The sequence below is a fragment of the Trematomus bernacchii genome, unplaced genomic scaffold (assembly GCF_902827165.1).
Source record: "Trematomus bernacchii unplaced genomic scaffold, fTreBer1.1, whole genome shotgun sequence".
NCBI lineage: Eukaryota > Metazoa > Chordata > Actinopteri > Perciformes > Nototheniidae > Trematomus > Trematomus bernacchii.
In genome coordinates, this window is record NW_022987646.1 from 1,013,419 (window position 1) to 1,032,554 (window position 19,136).

Below are 19,136 nucleotides of genomic sequence, written 5' to 3' on the forward strand. Positions count from 1 at the left end.
CTCCTCCCTGCATGGGAAAAAATGAAATCGTCATCAGCCTTTAGTACACCCGCGGAACGTGCTGTGACGAGAAGGGCAGGGTCGTCCTCTCAACAATATTTCTTTGGACGCAAATATCTGTCCTTTATGATCGACTGGGTTCAGTTCGTCTAATGAATCAACGATGTATTTTCGACTACAACAGGAATACGTCTGGATACATATTGTTGCTTTTCTTTGTCTTTGTGGCCGGTCGGCTTCGCAATTATCCTACTCCATTTCCGAGGAGGTGAACAAAGGCACCGTGTTGGGAAATATCGCGAAGGATTTAAACCTCAATGTACAGGACCTAGAAACCAGGGATCTACGTATTGTTTCGAGTTACAGTAAGAAATATTTTGAAGTGAATTTGCGGACCGGCAACCTCGTTGTTGGCGAGAGGGTAGACAGAGAGGAGCTTTGTCCAAATGTGGTAAAATGCTCCATCAAAATACAAGCAGTTCTAAACGATCCAATGACTGCACACCGCATAGAGGTTAATATCTTAGATGCAAACGATAATTCGCCTGCTTTTTCTGAAGGAACGTATTATTTTAATATTTCCGAATCATCTTTAACCGGAGAGCGATATCTTCTCCCAATAGCAGTAGACGCAGACATAGGCAGCAACTCGGTAAAGAGCTACAAGCTGAGCCAAAATGCATATTTCTCTCTTGATGTGCAGAGCGGTGGAGAACACGGTGTGTCTGCTGAGTTAGTCCTGCAGAAAGCTTTAGACAGAGAGAAACAGTCGGTAATCAGACTGATATTGACGGCTGTGGATGGAGGTAAACCTGCAAGATCGGGGTCATTAAACATACACGTTAATGTATTAGATGTCAATGATAATATTCCAGTTTTTAGTAAATCACTTTATAAAGTACGTGTGCATGAAAATGCTGAACATGGAACAGTGGTAATTAAGTTAAATGCAACGGATTTAGACGAGGGCATGAACAGTAAGATCCTATATTCGTTCATCAATCGAGGAAATATTGATCCATCAAATATTTTCGATTTAAATTCTGAAACAGGAGAAATCACTGTTAAGGGTAGATTAGATTATGAAGAGACTCCTGCTTATGAAGTTAGAGTTCAAGCAAAGGATCAAGGCATCTCACCTCGCAGTGCTCATGCTAAACTGCTGATAGAAATAATTGATGTGAATGACAATGCCCCGGAAATATCTGTGACGTCACTCATGACCCCAGTAAAAGAAGATGCAGAAATGGGCACAATAGTTGCTTTGGTTACAGTAAGTGATAAAGATGGAGGAAACAATGGTGTGACTAACTGTAAGGTAGTGGGATCTGTTCCTTTTAAGCTGAAGTCCAACTACAAAAATGACTATTCATTAGTAGTAGATGGACCACTGGACAGAGAAAACATTTCTCTTTACAATGTCACAATTACAGCAACAGATGAGGGAAATCCACCTCTGTCCAGTATCAGAGTCATTACTGTTCATGTGTCTGATGTCAATGATAATGCACCTCGATTTATGGAGCCTGTGATTAATGTTTATGTGAGAGAAAATAGTGCAGTAGGCTCTGTTATTCATGCAATACGTGCCTTTGATCCTGATTTAGACAGAAATTCAAAGCTGACTTATAAGTTGTTAGATAGTTCCCCAAAAAATATTCCTATTTCATCCGTTTTAAACATCAACTCAGAGACCGGAGATATAGTCAGCCTGCAGTCTTTTAACTATGAGGAGTTAAACACGTTTCAGTTTAAAGTCCAGGCCACAGACTCTGGTGTTCCTCCTCTCAGCAGCAACGTGACTGTGAACGTTTTAATTCTGGATGAAAATGACAATAATCCAACAGTCCTCGCGCCCTATTCTGAACATGGCTCCGTTAACAGTGAGAGCATCCCCTATTCTGCTGAGGCGGGATACTTTGTGGCAAAGATCAGGGCTGTAGACGCAGACTCTGGATACAATGCGCTGCTTTCTTATCACCTCTCTGAGCCCAAAGGAAACAACCTCTTCCGGATTGGAACCAGTAGCGGAGAAATCAGGACTAAGAGGAGAATGAGTGACAATGACCTGAAAACTCACCCCTTGGTGGTGTTGGTTTCTGATAACGGAGAACCCTCCCTGTCAGCTACTGTCTCTATTGATGTGGTGGTGGTTGAAAGCACAGCTGACATCCAGACTCAGTTCAGACATGTGCCCACAAAGGAGGAGAGCTTCTCAGATTTGAACCTGTATCTGCTGATCGCCATTGTGTCGGTGTCGGTGATCTTCCTGCTGAGCCTCATCAGTTTAATAGCTGTCAAATGCCACAGGACAGACGGCAGTTTCAGCAGGTACAGCGCCCCAATGATCACCACCCACCCTGACGGGAGCTGGTCTTACTCTAAATCTACTCAGCAGTACGACGTGTGTTTCAGCTCAGACACAATGAAGAGTGACGTAGTGGTTTACCCCGGACCGTTTCCGCCTGTAGATGGTGAACTGATCAGTATAAACGGAGGAGACACTTTTACCAGAACTCAGACTTTACCCAACAATGACAAGGTGAGTTGTTTGCAGTCTCAATCCTTTTTCCTTGCTTTCAGAGACTTGACTTGCAAACATAACAGACATTTAGAGATGTCCCATTCAACAAAACAGTACATCATTTGCATTTTAAGTGATAGCAGGCTTGTAATTAGTTGTTAAACAGAGGAAATGTCATTCATGTAGATTTGGAGAGCGCTTTCCATGGTTCTGAAACAAACTGGTACCTCCCTCGTCCTCTTTGGCTCACTGTCCAAACCCTCTGAAGTTAACTAAGCCATCATCCATGGTTCCAATTATCAGGCTGTTAATTCACAAGTTATTTATGCTTATATATCAAGTTGTCCTTTTCATGCTGAACTGTTTTCAAAGAGTTAACTGGCCGTAGTGTTTACGTGTGTTGTTAACCTGTCGATATGGAAACTATTCTTGGTGTCATTATGTTTTTTTAAAAACATTTACTCCTATTTCCGAGAATGTTGTCACTGGCAGTAATTTGTCAACTTTAATTTGATATTTTTCTCTTTACTCAACTGGTACAAAGCAGACCTTTGGTCACCTTTTAGTCCACTTAAAAACTAAAGGTATAATATATTTCACGTGTTGTAATATGAGACATACGGGGTGCTAATTCATTCTTAAAATTCTATTCTGAATTGTAACACGTGGGGTCGCCGATGACCACAGTTTTTTTTCTGAGCTCGGTGTTTTCAGTCTCCTCCTTCCCGTGTGAAGCATCAGCAGACTGCGAGTGCTTTGTGAGAGAAACACGAGTGGCGAAGAAGAGGATAGGACTGGAGTAGATGGGAATACAATGCTGGCTAATCACGAAGCTTTTTATGGATAAATATTATCTGTATCACGGAACTATCTTTGAAAGCAACGATGGGCATCGGAAGGAATAACGGATTACTCTGTTGGCTGTTTGTCTTGTTTTTGTCGGACTGGTCTGCTGCTCAGACATCCTACACTGTTTCCGAGGAGGTGGACAAAGGGACTGTAGTGGGGAATCTCGCAAAGGATTTAAACGTCAACTTCCGAGAGCTGCAAACAAGGAATCTAAATATCGTGTCTGGGTACAGTAAGAAATATTTCGAGGCCAATTTTAAAACGGGGGATCTTATTGTTAATGAGCGAATAGACCGCGAGGAGCTTTGTCCAAACACGATGAAATGCACGCTCAATTTAGAGGCTATTCTTAGTAATCCTATGGTGCTTCATCGCATTGAGGTGGTTATTGTTGATTTAAATGACAACACACCGACATTTGTCGAGAAGTCATATTCACTTAACATATCCGAATTATCTCCAACGGGCGAACGCTTCTTGCTTCCCCTGGCTATCGATGCAGATACCGGAGGCAATTCAGTGAAGTCTTACAGGCTCAATCAAAATGAATACTTCTCCTTAGATGTGCAGAGCGGTGGAGAACATAGTGCATCTGCTGAATTAGTGCTACTGAAAGCTTTGGATCGTGAAAAACAAGCTGTTATTAAACTAACGCTGACTGCTATAGATGGAGGAAAGCCTCCTAAAACCGGAATCCTATACATACATGTAAATGTTCTCGACGTAAATGATAACACGCCGTCATTCAGTAAAACACTTTACAAGGCACGGGTTAAGGAAAATGCTCAAGCTGGGTCACTAGTTATTCAACTGAGTGCCACAGATTTAGACGAAGGGGACAACGGGAGGCTTGGTTATTATTTTGTCAAACGTGGAAACTTTAATCCTGCAGATATGTTCAACATTAACGCACAGTCTGGAGAGATCACAGTCAAAGATATTTTGGATTTCGAGGCTCAGTCAGCATATGAAATACATGTTCAAGCGAAAGATCAGGGTTTTTTGCCTCGTAGTGCAAGTGGAAAGCTGCTGGTGGAGGTAGTCGATGTAAATGACAATGCCCCGGAAATTGTGGTGACGTCACTCATGAATCCCGTTAGAGAAGATGCTGCAATAGGAAGCGTTGTCGCTTTAGTAACGGTAACAGATCAAGATGGAGGAAAAAACGGTCAGACACACTGTAGACTTATTGGTTCTGCACCTTTCAAACTGACTTCCAATTATAAAAATTATTATTCTTTAGTTGTCGATGGAGCTCTTGATAGAGAAGGGTGCTCTTTTTACAATGTAACGATCAAAGCTGCTGATGAAGGGACCCCTCCACTATCCAGCATCAGCGTTATTACTGTTCAGGTTTCTGATGTAAATGATAATGCACCTGGTTTCATTGAACCCGTGATTAATATTTATGTAAAAGAGAATAGTCCAGTTGGAGTTTGTATCTATAAGATAACTGCAGTCGATCCTGACGTAAACGAGAACGCGAGAGTAACATACTCTTTAGATGGTGATTCAAAAAGTATTCCGATAACTTCAGCTGTAAATATCAACTCGGAGACTGGAGATATAATAACCTTGCAGTCTTTTAACTATGAAGAGTTAAAAACGTTTCAGTTTAAAGTGCAGGCCACAGACTCTGGTGTTCCTCCTCTCAGCAGCAACGTGACTGTGAACGTTTTAATTCTGGATGAAAATGACAATAATCCAACAATTCTCGCGCCCTATTCTGAGCATGGCTCCGTTAACAGTGAGAGCATCCCCTATTCTGCTGAGGCGGGATACTTTGTGGCAAAGATCAGGGCTGTAGACGCAGACTCTGGATACAATGCGCTGCTTTCTTATCACCTCTCTGAGCCCAAAGGAAATAACCTCTTCCGGATTGGAACCAGCAGCGGAGAAATCAGGACTAAGAGGAGAATGAGTGACAATGACCTGAAAACTCACCCCTTGGTGGTGTTGGTTTCTGATAACGGAGAGCCCTCCCTGTCAGCTACTGTCTCTATTGATGTGGTGGTGGTTGAAAGCACAGCTGACATCCAGACCCAGTTCAGACATGTGCCCATAAAGGAGGAGAGCTTCTCTGATTTTAACCTGTATCTGCTGATCGCCATTGTGTCGGTGTCAGTGATCTTTCTGCTGAGCCTCATCAGTTTAATAGCTGTCAAATGCCACAGGACAGACAGCAGTTTCAGCAGGTACAGCGCCCCAATGATCACCACCCACCCTGACGGGAGCTGGTCTTACTCTAAATCTACTCAGCAGTACGACGTGTGTTTCAGCTCAGACACAATGAAGAGTGACGTATTGGTTTACCCCGGACCGTTTCCGCCTGTAGATGGTGAACTGATCAGTATTAACGGAGGAGACACTTTTACCAGAACTCAGACTTTACCCAACCAAGACAAGGTAGGCAATCTTGTGCTGAATGCTAGAGGAACTTCACAATGCTATCATGCAAAATACTGAAATGTTATACCTGTTTATACATCATAATATTTACAATATTTAGATAAATAAAAAGGTGAGTTGTTTGAACCCAAGACTAGATTTAGTTCTGATTATTCATTACATTTCCGAAAGACGTGTTATGAGATTACCAGATTTTCGATTATTGCAACATTTGCTGACTTTCTGTGAAAAATGATGTGAAACAAAATAGTTATTGTGGGGGATATACAGTTAAATCATCAATTTTACCTGCACGATTTCTATGTTGAATTCTCTTTACAGTTGCTGAATAATAGCATTTTAGGCAGAGAGGTGAAGTCTTTGTTGGTTGTTCTGTCATTCTGGTGACGAGCAGTGACGCTGTCTATGGTGCTGAACCCTGCATGGTGTTTTTGCGGTTACTTGTTATGCCAGGCCCTGGTAACATACAACTGCGTTTTTTTTTAAATAGATTTTATATATAGTGTTCTAATGAAAATAATTTTTTCAGGGCACCATTTAGGCTTTATTTTATTTATTTTATTTTGTTCTACTAACCTTTTATGCGCTTAACTTGTTTGTATTACCATATTTTAATCAATATGTTCCTTAGATAACTTTTTATTTGATTGTATTTTTTTTATACCTTGAGATGACGTTGTTTTTATAGTGTGCTATATAAATAAAATGCATTATTATTATTATTTATTATAGAATGTTCGTGTCTGAATATTTTAGCACCAAAATGTCAGTTGGTGTCGCTCGAGACCGCAGTATTTTTGTGGCTAATATTTTTTCACAGACTCCTCCTCTTCTTATGAAGCTTCAGTAGTCCACCAGTGCTTAGTCAGACAATACGCTCATGGTTACAGGACAACTGGGGGCTTCGTATGTTATTCTCCTAAAGCGCGTGGAGGTGTTCGGAATGTATTCTTTATTTTATTCTGTGGCAGCAATGGGACGGGAAGGACTAACAGTGACTATTTGGATACAGATAATAGCTTTGCTTTGTTCGTGTGAACGGTCTGCAGCGCAGCTGTCTTTCTCCGTTTCCGAGGAGGTCGACAAAGGAACAGTAGTGGGAAATCTCGCCAAGGAATTACAGATTAATGTTCACGATTTGGAAAAACGGGATTTACGAGTTGTGTCTGGGAATATCAAGAAATATTTCGACGTGGATTTAAAAACTGGTGCTCTTTATGTCTGCGATAGGATTGATCGTGAAGAGCTCTGTCCAAATACGGCAAAATGTTCCCTGAATATAGAAGCCATTCTGAGCACCCCAATGCATTTGCATCGCATCGAGGTACAAATCATTGATACTAATGATAATGCACCATCTTTTCGAGAAAAAGAAAAGATTTTCAATATTTCGGAATCTTCTTCAACCGGGGAGAGATATTTACTCCCAGTGGCAAATGACGCAGACACCGGTAGTAACTCGGTAAAGAGCTACAAGCTGAGTCCTAATGAGTATTTCTCACTGGACGTACAGAGCGGCGGACAGCACAGTGAGTCAGCCGAACTTGTGCTACAGAAATCTTTAGACAGAGAGAAACAGGCTGTTATATACCTTACTTTAACTGCTCTGGACGAAGGAAAACCTGCACGCTCAGGGACCTTAAAAATAGTGATGCATGTAATGGATATAAACGACAATGCTCCGATATTTAGTAAACCTCTCTATAAGGCTCAGGTGACTGAAAATGCTCCATTTCAGACATCCATACTGACTGTAACTGCAACAGATTTAGATGAGGGAATAAATGGTGAGATTATGTATTCATTTATTGAGAGGGGGAATTTCAATCCTGAAGTTTTATTCTCAATAAACCCAGACACAGGAGAAATAACAGTTAAGGGAAAAGTCGATTATGAAGAGAATACAGCATATGATATTCGCGTACAGGCGAGAGATAAAGGTACGCCTTCTAGAAGCGTGCATGGTAAAGTGTTAGTGGAAGTTACTGATGTTAATGACAATGTACCTGACATTATTATAACCTCTCTTATGAGCCCAGTTAAAGAGGATGCTGAGGTGGGTACAGTGGTGGCTTTAGTGACAGTCACTGATAAAGATGGAGGTAATAACGGTCTCACCAATGCTAAAATCATTGGGTCAGTGCCTTTTAAACTCAAGCTTAACTATAAAAATTATTATTCATTGACAGTCGATGGACTTCTTGATAGAGAGATTGTTTCTCAATATAATGTCACGATCATAGCCACTGATGAAGGCAATCCACCTCTCTTCAGCACCAGTGTTATTCCTGTTCACATTTCTGATGTGAATGACAATGCCCCATTATTCTCAGAGCCTGTGATTAATGTATATGTGACTGAGAATAGTCCAGTGGGAGCTACTATCTTTACTATAACAGCAGTTGATCATGATTTAGGAGAAAATGCGAAAGTAACATATTCATTATTAGATGGCACGACAACAACTATTTTACTAGCTTCTGTAGTAAACATCAACTCAGACTCTGGAGATATAGTCAGCCTGCAGTCTTTTAACTACGAGGAGATACAATTGTTTCAGTTTAAAGTTCAGGCCACAGACTCTGGTGTTCCTCCTCTCAGCAGCAACGTGACTGTGAATGTTTTAATTCTGGATGAAAATGACAATAATCCAACAATTCTCGCGCCCTATTCTGAGCATGGCTCCGTTAACAGTGAGAGCATCCCCTATTCTGCTGAGGCGGGATACTTTGTGGCAAAGATCAGGGCTGTAGACGCAGACTCTGGATACAATGCGCTGCTTTCGTATCACCTCTCTGAGCCCAAAGGAAACAACCTCTTCCGGATAGGAACCAGCAGCGGAGAAATCAGGACTAAGAGGAGAATGAGTGACAATGATCTGAAAACTCACCCCTTGGTGGTGTTGGTTTCTGATAATGGAGAACCCTCCCTGTCAGCTACTGTGTCTATTGATGTGGTGGTGGTTGAAAGCACAGCTGACATCCAGACTCAGTTCAGACATGTGCCCATACAGGAGGAGAGCTTCTCTGATTTCAACCTGTATCTGCTGATCGCCATTGTGTCGGTGTCAGTGATCTTTCTGCTGAGCCTCATCAGTTTAATAGCTGTCAAATGCCACAGGACAGACGGCAGTTTCAGCAGGTACAGCGCCCCAATGATCACCACCCACCCTGACGGGAGCTGGTCTTACTCTAAATCTACTCAGCAGTACGACGTGTGTTTCAGTTCAGACACAATGAAGAGTGACGTAGTGGTTTTCCCCGGACCGTTTCCGCCTGTAGATGGTGAACTGATCAGTATTAACGGAGGGGACACTTTTACCAGAACTCAGACTTTACCCAACAATGACAAGGTAAGGATCATGACACATACAAAGGGGTGGCAGATAAAATGTTTTCATTTTTTCACATAATGGGACTTTAATGTGTTCTCTCTGACATTTGTGACGTGTGATCTTATACTTATATGCCAATGTAAGATGACCCATCTTATTGCAATTGTAGCACTTGCAGTGACCATTACTTCAGTACTTATTTTTGTCATGCAACAATTTTCGCAGTTGCAGCATGGTTTTTATTTTAGTTAGCCTGGTGCCTAAACATGTCTCATAGTGATATCGCCACTCTTGCGTAAATGCTATGTGGTTATAATTGTTGCTTTCCATTTGGAGACGCAAAACATATGACTTTAATAACGCTTACAATTATATTTTCTTTTAATCTTTTCTTGGCTCCAACATCAAAATGACCACTAGATGTCCCAATTGCCTCACAGAGGAAATATACTTGTTTCCTTACCACGCTCCTCCCTTTTCGTTTAAGAGAGGTTTGTAATTCTTTGTTCGTCGTAGCAGTAAAGAACACTCACTGTATCAAGGAGCTCTGATCTGGAGAATTTCTGAGCAATGTTAACGCTGGAGTAATTTTTTTTATTAACTTGTCAATCAGGTTGTGGGCAGAATGCAACGAGGGAATATTTTGAGGAATTGGATTTATTTTTTGTTTCATGTATCTCACATATGGAGTCTCGCCGCAGCACAGATTGTGTATTCTGTTACAGAGGAATCGAGCCCTGGTACCGCTGTGGGGAATTTGGCGAAGGACTTAAATCTAAATGTACCAGAATTGGAAACTCGCGGATTTGAGATTTCAGGACCTAATAGGAGATATTTCGAAACGGATGTTAAGACTGGGATACTCTCGGTGAAAGACAGAATAGACCGAGAGGAGCTATGCTCTCGTAATGTGAAGTGTTCTCTGGAAGTGGAAGCAATTGTGAACTCTCCGCTGAATCTGTATCGCTTCGAGGTTACAATTGTGGATATTAACGACAATGCACCCTCTTTTCGGATACCAGGGATTGTTTTGAACGTGTCCGAGTCAGCTTTTCCTGGGGAAAGATTTACCCTCGCAAGAGCCTTTGATGCAGATGTCGGCAGTTATTCGGTTAAAGGCTACAAGCTTAGTCAAAATGAACACTTCACACTGGACGTACAGAACGGTGGAGAGCCGACAATGTCGGCCGAAATGGTGCTTCAGAAAGCCGTAGACCGTGAAAAACAGCCGGTTATTAAATTAACGCTGACAGCTGTAGATGGAGGAAAACCTCCTAAATCAGGAACGTTACATATCACCATAAATGTCCAAGATGCAAATGACAATATTCCGATTTTCGACAAACCACTGTACAAAGCCACGGTGCTTGAAAACACGCCATTCGGTACAACCGTAATATCTGTGCATGCTCATGATTTAGATGAAGGTCCTAACGGGGAAATAGTATATTCTTTTATTAACCACGACAGTGATAATGATGTTGACACATTTTCAATAAATTCTTTGACGGGTGAAATTACTGTAAAGGGAGAATTAGATCACGAAAAAAGTAATGCCGTTGAAATCCGGGTCCAAGCTAAAGACAAAGGATCAAACCCAAGAGCATCTCACTGTAAAGTACTAGTTGAAATCGCTGATATTAATGATAATCCACCAGAAATATCGGTAACATCCTTAGTCAACGTAGTGAGGGAAGATGCACCCCAAGACACAATGGTTGGCCTTATAACTGTGAAAGACAACGACGCAGAGAAAAATGGCGCTGTTCAGGTGAGAATAGTTGATGCAGTGCCGTTTAAAATAAAGAACACATATAAAAATCATTATTCTTTAGTCGTAGACGGAACTCTAGACAGAGAACGAGCTTCTCAATACAACGTAACAATAACAGCGACAGACGAAGGGGTTCCGCCTCTTTCCGTTACAAGAGTTATTACAGTCCACGTGTCTGATGTCAATGACAATGCACCTCGTTTTAATGAGCCTGTGATAAACATGTTTGTCAAAGAGAACAGTCCAGTAGGCGCAGTTATCTATACTATGAAAGCATATGATCCGGATGTAGACGAAAATGCAAAAATTACGTTTTCAGTAATTCATGATAAAAATAAGAACAATATAATAGGGTCTGTTATAAACGTCAACTCAGAGACTGGAGATATAGTCAGCCTACAGTCTTTTAACTATGAGGAGTTAAACACGTTTCAGTTTAAAGTCCAGGCCACAGACTCTGGTGTTCCTCCTCTCAGCAGCAACGTGACGGTGAACGTTTTAATTCTGGATGAAAATGACAATAATCCATCAATTCTTGCGCCCTATTCTGAGCATGGCTCCGTTAACAGTGAGAGCATCCCCTATTCTGCTGAGGCGGGATACTTTGTGGCAAAGATCAGGGCTGTAGACGCAGACTCTGGATACAATGCGCTGCTTTCTTATCACCTCTCTGAGCCCAAAGGAAACAACCTCTTCCGGATCGGAACCAGTAGCGGAGAAATCAGGACTAAGAGGAGAATGAGTGACAATGACCTGAAAACTCACCCCCTGGTGGTGTTGGTTTCTGATAATGGAGAACCCTCCCTGTCAGCTACTGTCTCTATTGATGTGGTGGTGGTTGAAAGCACAGCTGACATCCAGACTCAGTTCAGACATGTGCCCATAAAGGAGGAGAGCTTCTCTGATTTGAACCTGTATCTGCTGATCGCCATTGTGTCGGTGTCAGTGATCTTTCTGCTGAGCCTCATCAGTTTAATAGCTGTCAAATGCCACAGGACAGACAGCAGTTTCAGCAGGTACAGCGCCCCAATGATCACCACCCACCCTGACGGGAGCTGGTCTTACTCTAAATCTACTCAGCAGTACGACGTGTGTTTCAGCTCAGACACAATGAAGAGTGACGTAGTGGTTTACCCCGGACCGTTTCCGCCTGTAGATGGTGAACTGATCAGTATTAACGGAGGAGACACTTTTACCAGAACTCAGACTTTACCCAACAATGACAAGGTAGGCAATCTTGTGCTGAATGCTAGAGGAACTTCACAATGCTATCATGAAAAAATACTGAAATGTTATACCTGTTTATACATCATAATATTTACAATATTTAGATAAATAAAAAGGTGAGTTGATTGAACCCAAGAGTAGATTTAGTTCAGATGATTTATTCATTACATTTCCGAAAGACGTGTTATGAGATTACCAGATTTTCGATTATTGCAACATTTGCTGACTTTCTGTGAAAAATGATATGAAACAAAATAGTTATTGTGGGGGATATACAGTTAAATCATACATTTTACCTGCGAGATTTATATGTTGAATTCTCTTTACAGTTGCTGAATAATAGCATTTTAGGCAGAGAGGTGAAGTCTTTGTTGGTTGTTCTGTCATTCTGGTGACGAGCAGTGACGCTGTCTATGGTGCTGAACCCTGCATGGTGTTTTTGCGGTTAGTTGTTTAATATGCCAGGCCCAGACACTTTTACCAGAACTCAGACTTTACCTAATAAAGACAAGGTGAGTTCTAATCGTCCTCTACAAGACAATTGTCTAGTTTTGTAATTTTATTTTACACCCTTTCTTCCAGTAACACACTCTGTATGGGAGCTACAAAAGTGTTTCCTATTTGTTCCAGTTTTCTCTTTGTTCTGCTTTCTCTTCTAGCCTTTTGTATAAGCGCTATCCATGGTACTGAAATCGCAGAGGCCTGTTACTGCTCTGCTCCTTATCCCCCAGTACAGTCTTACAGAACACAGCACAAAACTAGAGTTTGCAGTGCTGAAAAATCCCGTTAAATAAAAAAGAATATGCCATACTTTCATAGTAAATCAGCTTATAATATATGGTGAAAACATAACTTGAGTGACTAACGACATCACAACTCTTCATTGCATACAGTAGGTTAAATAAGTGAACACATGCAATTAAGTGTTTTATATCACCTCAAAGCCTTACAAAAATATAATTGCATTATTATGCAAGATATTCATGCAATGCTCAAACAACAGGAGGTGGGCAAAACACGGGCAGCGAAAACGACAATACCGTTCCAATTTAGAAAACATACCCTCCATTTTTTTTTGATGTCCTCAGACTTGTTATTATTACTGGCTTGTATTAACCACAGACACTTGTCTCCAGGGGTCGAGTTATAATCTTAGTTTTATGGGGGTCTTTAAAACTAACTAACTAACTAACTAACTAACACGCGTGCAAGCGCACACACACACAGCAGCAGCAGCCCTCTACTTGCTACAAACTTAAATATGAAAAGGTTCAGCTACGCACACACATATCATCTCGGCTCGCGCAGCACGCTCACAGGCATAGATTGCGCAATAATGTATTGCGCACCTTGGACGTGAAGTGCAGGTATATTGTCATTCAAGAGAGAATACGATGCGTAGTTCTTTTGGAAAACATGTTTTTCTTTTAGCCTATTTACCTCGTTAACGTAAATAATACTCATTACATTGACACATGCATTATTTGTGATTCAAATAATGGTTGTTGGTAATGTATTAGCGACCCCCACAGATGTATGATTTCACTGCTTTCATAGGAGCTCAGACCGCTCCTTATGGGAGCTCAGCTCCCACATAACTCGAGCCCTGCTTGTCTCATTCACAGACTGAGGGCATTTTATCATGCATTTTGTTCCCGTGTGATTGTGTACAGTTAGATTGCTGCACTTGGACATTAGCCGGTCTGAATCAACAACATGTAGCCTAGTTTAAATAAGCCAGCTAACGTTTGAGAATCGGTACTCGGTCAGTTGACTTGAAGGGTGGTTGTAGCTTTATCCCTCAGAGGAAAGTTGAAGTTATCCAGTTGGCTTGGAGTCGCGCTGTAGTTCCCAGTTCCCGTCCCATTCACTGTCAATAAAGGGCACGGATGTATTAAAACACATACCATCTCCCTGAACGTCGTTTTTTTTTACTTCAGTCCGAACCGTGTAAACGACGACTTCCTAAACACATGACTTTAATATAGCCTCCATAGCACTTAAACTCAAAAGAAGCCAATTTAATAAGCAAATTAGCTACTAGCAGAGCAGGGAATGTTTTCAAAAGATACTGCATACATTTCAAGTGAACAAAAAATGTATTTTTGTGAATGGTGGTTTTGAGAAGTCCATGATATACATTAAAAGAACAACGTGTGGTGAAAGCTGAATCACAGGAGTTAACAAGTGTAACTTCTTGGCAACCGGTCAGGCCGAAATGTCAATGAGCCATTTAAAAAGCCAAGAAAACGCCATCTTCCACACTTTGTGGTGGTCTATGGAAAGCCTGCCGCTAATGGGTGGGAGCTGTACTGCAACCATTCTGGTGGAGGCTAACGTTGTCCGTCGGCCACAGTGAGGACGTGTTTCACTTAGCATCCCGTTGTATTATCTTGCTACATCAAAATAACCGCAGTTCATCAGAGTACGTCTGGATTGTGTTACTGCATAAGAGCCTCTCATCGACCTTATATCTACTGCTAAGGTCACCTGTGAATAAGCTATGCATCTTTCATGTGTGATCGAGCTCATGGTTAGGTTGGAAAAGCAGAAGTAAACAGAGCTAGTCGTCTGCTGTTTAATGACAAGTTTATTTGTGTGCTTAGTGAAGGTTTTGGTGGCATGACATTTGAAGGGACAGCATTTGACAGCAGGGTGTTTTCATGGGTGCACTTTTTGGTTTGCCCACGCATTGTGTTGTCTGGCTGCTATAGTCTAGACCAGGGGTCTGCAACAGGCGGACCGCGGTCCGGATCCGGACCAAGCCCCCAGGAAGTGCGCCGGACTCTGATGAAAATATTCGTGCTGGCCAAACGGCGGTACTACACTTCCTTTTGGTTGCCAGGCCCGGAAACACTTTTTCCCATTGACTTACATGGGGAAAGAGTGGTCTGTAACTCGTTGGATAATTTTTTTTAAACTAAATAAACTACCCAGTATGAACACTTGTATAGCCCTTATTAAAAACATTCGTTCCTCAAGTTGTAAAAATGTGCTAATAACGTTATTCTGAGAGTTATTTCCCTCTGTATTATGAACGCGCATCTAACCCACGGGACCGCGCCGCCCGGCACGTTCATGTGATGTGACGTGTTCAGCACCACATGAGTTTATCTTTACCCATGGATAAGAACGGACCCATATCGCCTTACTGCCAGCCCACGGAGCTGTAATAATGGATATATTGCACATGTTTGCTGTAATTCATCATTTGTAAAATATTATACTACATGGGCTGTATGATGTAAATCTTGTATTAAATAAAGTTAATATTACCGACGTAGATTAACGTCCCTGTAGCTTCTTATTGCACTTGCAATATACCATTAAAGGAGTTGAACGTTGCTGTTTGCTATTACTATAATACCACGCAGGGATAAACCAGAGTTTACAACCTTTGCATGTGGGCACAACACGTTTTGACCCAGATTAATTAGCTATACCATGATATCGCCCGAGGAAGTCGTCATACTTATACATATATAAATAAAGATATATGTGTCAAAGCTCTAATCAAATTAACAGTTGTATTAATTATACTTGTATATGTATATATATATATATATATATATATATATATATATATATATATAGCCTGTGTTTTATATTTATACACACAAATGAACAACCTTGTGTGTGTCAAATAACAAGTTGTATTGTAGTGTTTATTTTAGTGTTGTGTTATGCTTATCCACATTTTGATTTCAGAGCACAGGAGAATGCTGGGCACAACATAAAGCTCAAAAGTGAAGCTGGCAATGCTGAACAAAACCATCTAGTTATAATATTTATTCAGCTGAAAAAGTCAAAGCTCTACGAAAATGTAATTAAAAATACATAAGCATTTTCAGGTAGAAAATCAGCATTTTATATAGAAATTCACAAAATAAGAAATGTATACCTCTTATGGCTGGCATTGTAGAACTAGGTGGAAAAAATAGTGACAACAAATGTAAATACAATTTATATAGATCAAAAGGTAATATATATAATATTGATTGCAATTATTAGATTAAAAGATCCACCAATTATGATCAACAGGAAAGCCCTCTGAAGGCATGTTGTGGTTTGAAAAAAAGTTGAGGATGGGGTCCAGACAGTTAAATCAGGAGAGACTTCATTTTGTTTAAAGAACATTTATTGACACATGTCATATGATAAATGTTAAGTCTTTGGCGATTAGACCCCGATCCTGAAATCTTATATCTAAAGGGGGAAATGCAGCCGTGAGCATATAGGGAACCTCCCCGGGGTCTAGACACTGGTGATGATGATGAAGATCTGGATTTGATGAGGAGATGGGATGAAGAGGAGGTGTGATGAGGTCTTTGGATTAGCTCTCCTGGCTCTGGATATGATGAACGGAGGTGGGTGGAGAAGAGGTGGATGGGGAGGAGGTGGATGGGGAGGAGGCGGGCGGCAGCATGAACACCTGAAATCACAGCTGACTGCAGGAGAGAGGAGAACCATTTTAAAGTTTGGCTGCAGCTCGGTGATTGGCTGCTGGAGAATGAGGTGAATGTAATAGGTTAAAGAGAACGCCTGTGATGAGCTGATTATAAGCAGCTGCGGAGTGAATGTATACATACCCAGTCTTCCTGAAAGAACTTGCGCTGAGCTTCATTTAGTGAGTCAGACTCATGGTCAGAATGCTGGTTGGGAGGCTCAGTTCTTCCTGTTGACAGAAGATGGCACTTTTCTGAGAGGGAGCCAGCCGGCAGACACTGGACAGTGGCACACCAACAGATGAAACAGGAATCCATCTGAGAGGCTATGCGGAAAAGGATAACAAATAATGTCAGCAAGACATGAACATATATAACCACTATCATTCAATTCTGTAATTGCAGGTTTGTTAGCATGATATTTCAAACATAAATGGCCTGTCTTAGTTTAAAGCCCACTCACCACGTCAAGGTGCAGGCCACGAGTGAGGACACAACAACGATCACAAACAGTACATACACACGAGACAAAACTTACATACATATAAATAACTTACATATACAATGAACAATGATAAAGATTTAAATCACAATTGATCATAACTCAAAATACATATATTTTTATATATTACCAAGTGGTTTCATGTAGGCTACAACCCACACAAGTATCATGCTAAATTAAGCTCTGTTGCTTGGATATCACTAGATCCTGTTACATCAGCGTAATATAAAAGTACATAACGACTGTGTAAATTAGCATAATTACTAGCTAGCCGCTAGCTGCTAACTCCCGCCTCGTCGTTAATATCAAATCCATCATAACAACCCATTACCATGCTGTCATGAACGCGCGGTGCTGTTACGTGTACGCAAATTGACGTGCTTGATGTGAACGAGCATTTTGGGGGGCATGTTTAAAGTTGCGCATGCGCTATGAGCGCACATACGGGTACTTCTCAGGCATGCCGGGTAATCTGTGACGTTTCGCTCTCTCAAAAGTTGGGCCATTTTGTCATCATGCGCGATTGAGCAACTCTCATAGGAATGAATGAGGCCCCGCCTCCCACGCTGTATCCAGTTCTTATTATACATCCATGATCCGGACCCAGACGCCGACCTATACGGACCCGGACCTATAATCAATACATTAATAGGGGATTTCAATTTTGACAGGGCGATTCTATTTTAACCGCCGCCGACAGGGGGCGAAAGAGACGAGTGAGCGATACAGGGAGAGAAACACAGAAGAAGAGATGAGAGCGCGGCAGATAGAAGACGGAGAGGAGAGTGAAAAGGCGTGTTAGCGGCAGACAGGGAGAGACAAATAATTACACATGGCGCTCTCCAAGAAGAGGAAAGTGGAGAGTGAGAACAGAGCTTTTAACCCTGAGTGGACTCATTCATGTTCATCCTGCCCACTGGGAGCACAGAACCAGTGTGTCTCATTTGTTCAGAGACCGTGGCGCTCATTAAAAGTGCCAAAACGCCACTATGAGACAAAACACAGTGTTTGACCAAACATTCCCTCTCAAGTCAGAACTGAGGTCACAAAAAATAAGCAGTCTCAGAGCCCAATATGATCAGTCGACCAGGATCAAAATTAAAACTAAATATCGTTCCAGGGCAGGCTAACCAATGAGCACCTGCATGTGTATGAGAATGGCCCTGACACAATTTCAGCCCAGATTTAAACTCCTGGAAGGACAAGCTCGAGCTCAATTCTCGCACTGAATTGAAAAAAAGTGAGTGAGGGACTGCAATATACGAGGGAAAGAAAGAGAAACTTTAAAACTGTTCAATTGTTATGATGTGTAAAGACTAATATTGTTCTATAGTCGTCTGAAACTGTTAGGTCATGATGTGAAACGGTTAACAAAGAAAAAGGGAAACTCAAGCTGCTGCTACACTTTATTTTATTTATCTAGAATTAAGCACTTTTAAGATGCACATATTTTCAAAAGCTATTTTATTTATTTTCTCTATTTTATTTTTAAATGCAGCCAGAGAGGAACATTACACATATCCACAGTATTTATTTACTGTATATCAGTATAGTTCAATGTTAATTGACAATAAATATTGTTGTTTTTGAATTGTACTTTCTTTATTTGATTGGCAGTCAGTTGTTGATTACATGCAGACGTTGATAAAGCTACAGGCTACTTCAATATATATCACACTAATTCATAAAGCAAGTTAGACATTTTGATGTTCCGGACCTTTGCATGGGGAGATTTTCTCTAACTGGACCTCGTTGAATTTTAGTTGAATACCCCTGGTCTAGACTCTATACACATATTCATTCAAACTGTAGGTTAACAAGCTGCTATCTTCATTTTTGAGCTTCACCAGCAATGCACCTTTCTCAGCTTCTCAGCTAATGTTGAAGTTGGAAGGAGTTTGGCTGAAAATTGTGTAAGGTATAGGTCACCAAACTCAGTACGTTCAATGCCCTTTTTCGTTGCTGATATTTGGACTTCCATTGTAGGAAAAGCACTAGTGTTTCTGAAAACTTTCATGCTTGCTCTTTTAGTTTCAACTGTCCCTATAACCTGACAGTGACAGCATGCAGAA

At 41.2% G+C, this 19,136-nt stretch overlaps 2 protein-coding genes across 9 annotated transcripts in view; both read left to right on the top strand.

Moving 5' to 3' along the window:
- LOC117485543 (protocadherin alpha-C2-like) overlaps nt 1-19,136 on the top strand; it is a 166,235-nt gene that overhangs the window by 114,808 nt on the left and 32,291 nt on the right. The window contains exon 1 of one of the 8 annotated variants that reach the window (XM_034134115.1): nt 3,402-5,779. The exons of the other annotated variants lie outside the window; for them this stretch is intronic. Coding sequence (XP_033990006.1) covers nt 3,410-5,779 — 2,370 coding nt within the window. The 5' untranslated portion in view covers nt 3,402-3,409. Of the gene's footprint in view, nt 1-3,401; nt 5,780-19,136 lie in introns of those variants that run through there. 8 annotated transcript variants of the gene reach the window in all.
- LOC117485422 (protocadherin alpha-2-like) lies at nt 164-3,286 on the top strand. The gene is made up of 2 exons (XM_034133979.1): nt 164-2,542; nt 3,239-3,286. The coding sequence occupies exons 1-2, from the start codon at nt 164-166 to the stop codon at nt 3,284-3,286; spliced, it is 2,427 nt and encodes an 808-aa protein (XP_033989870.1).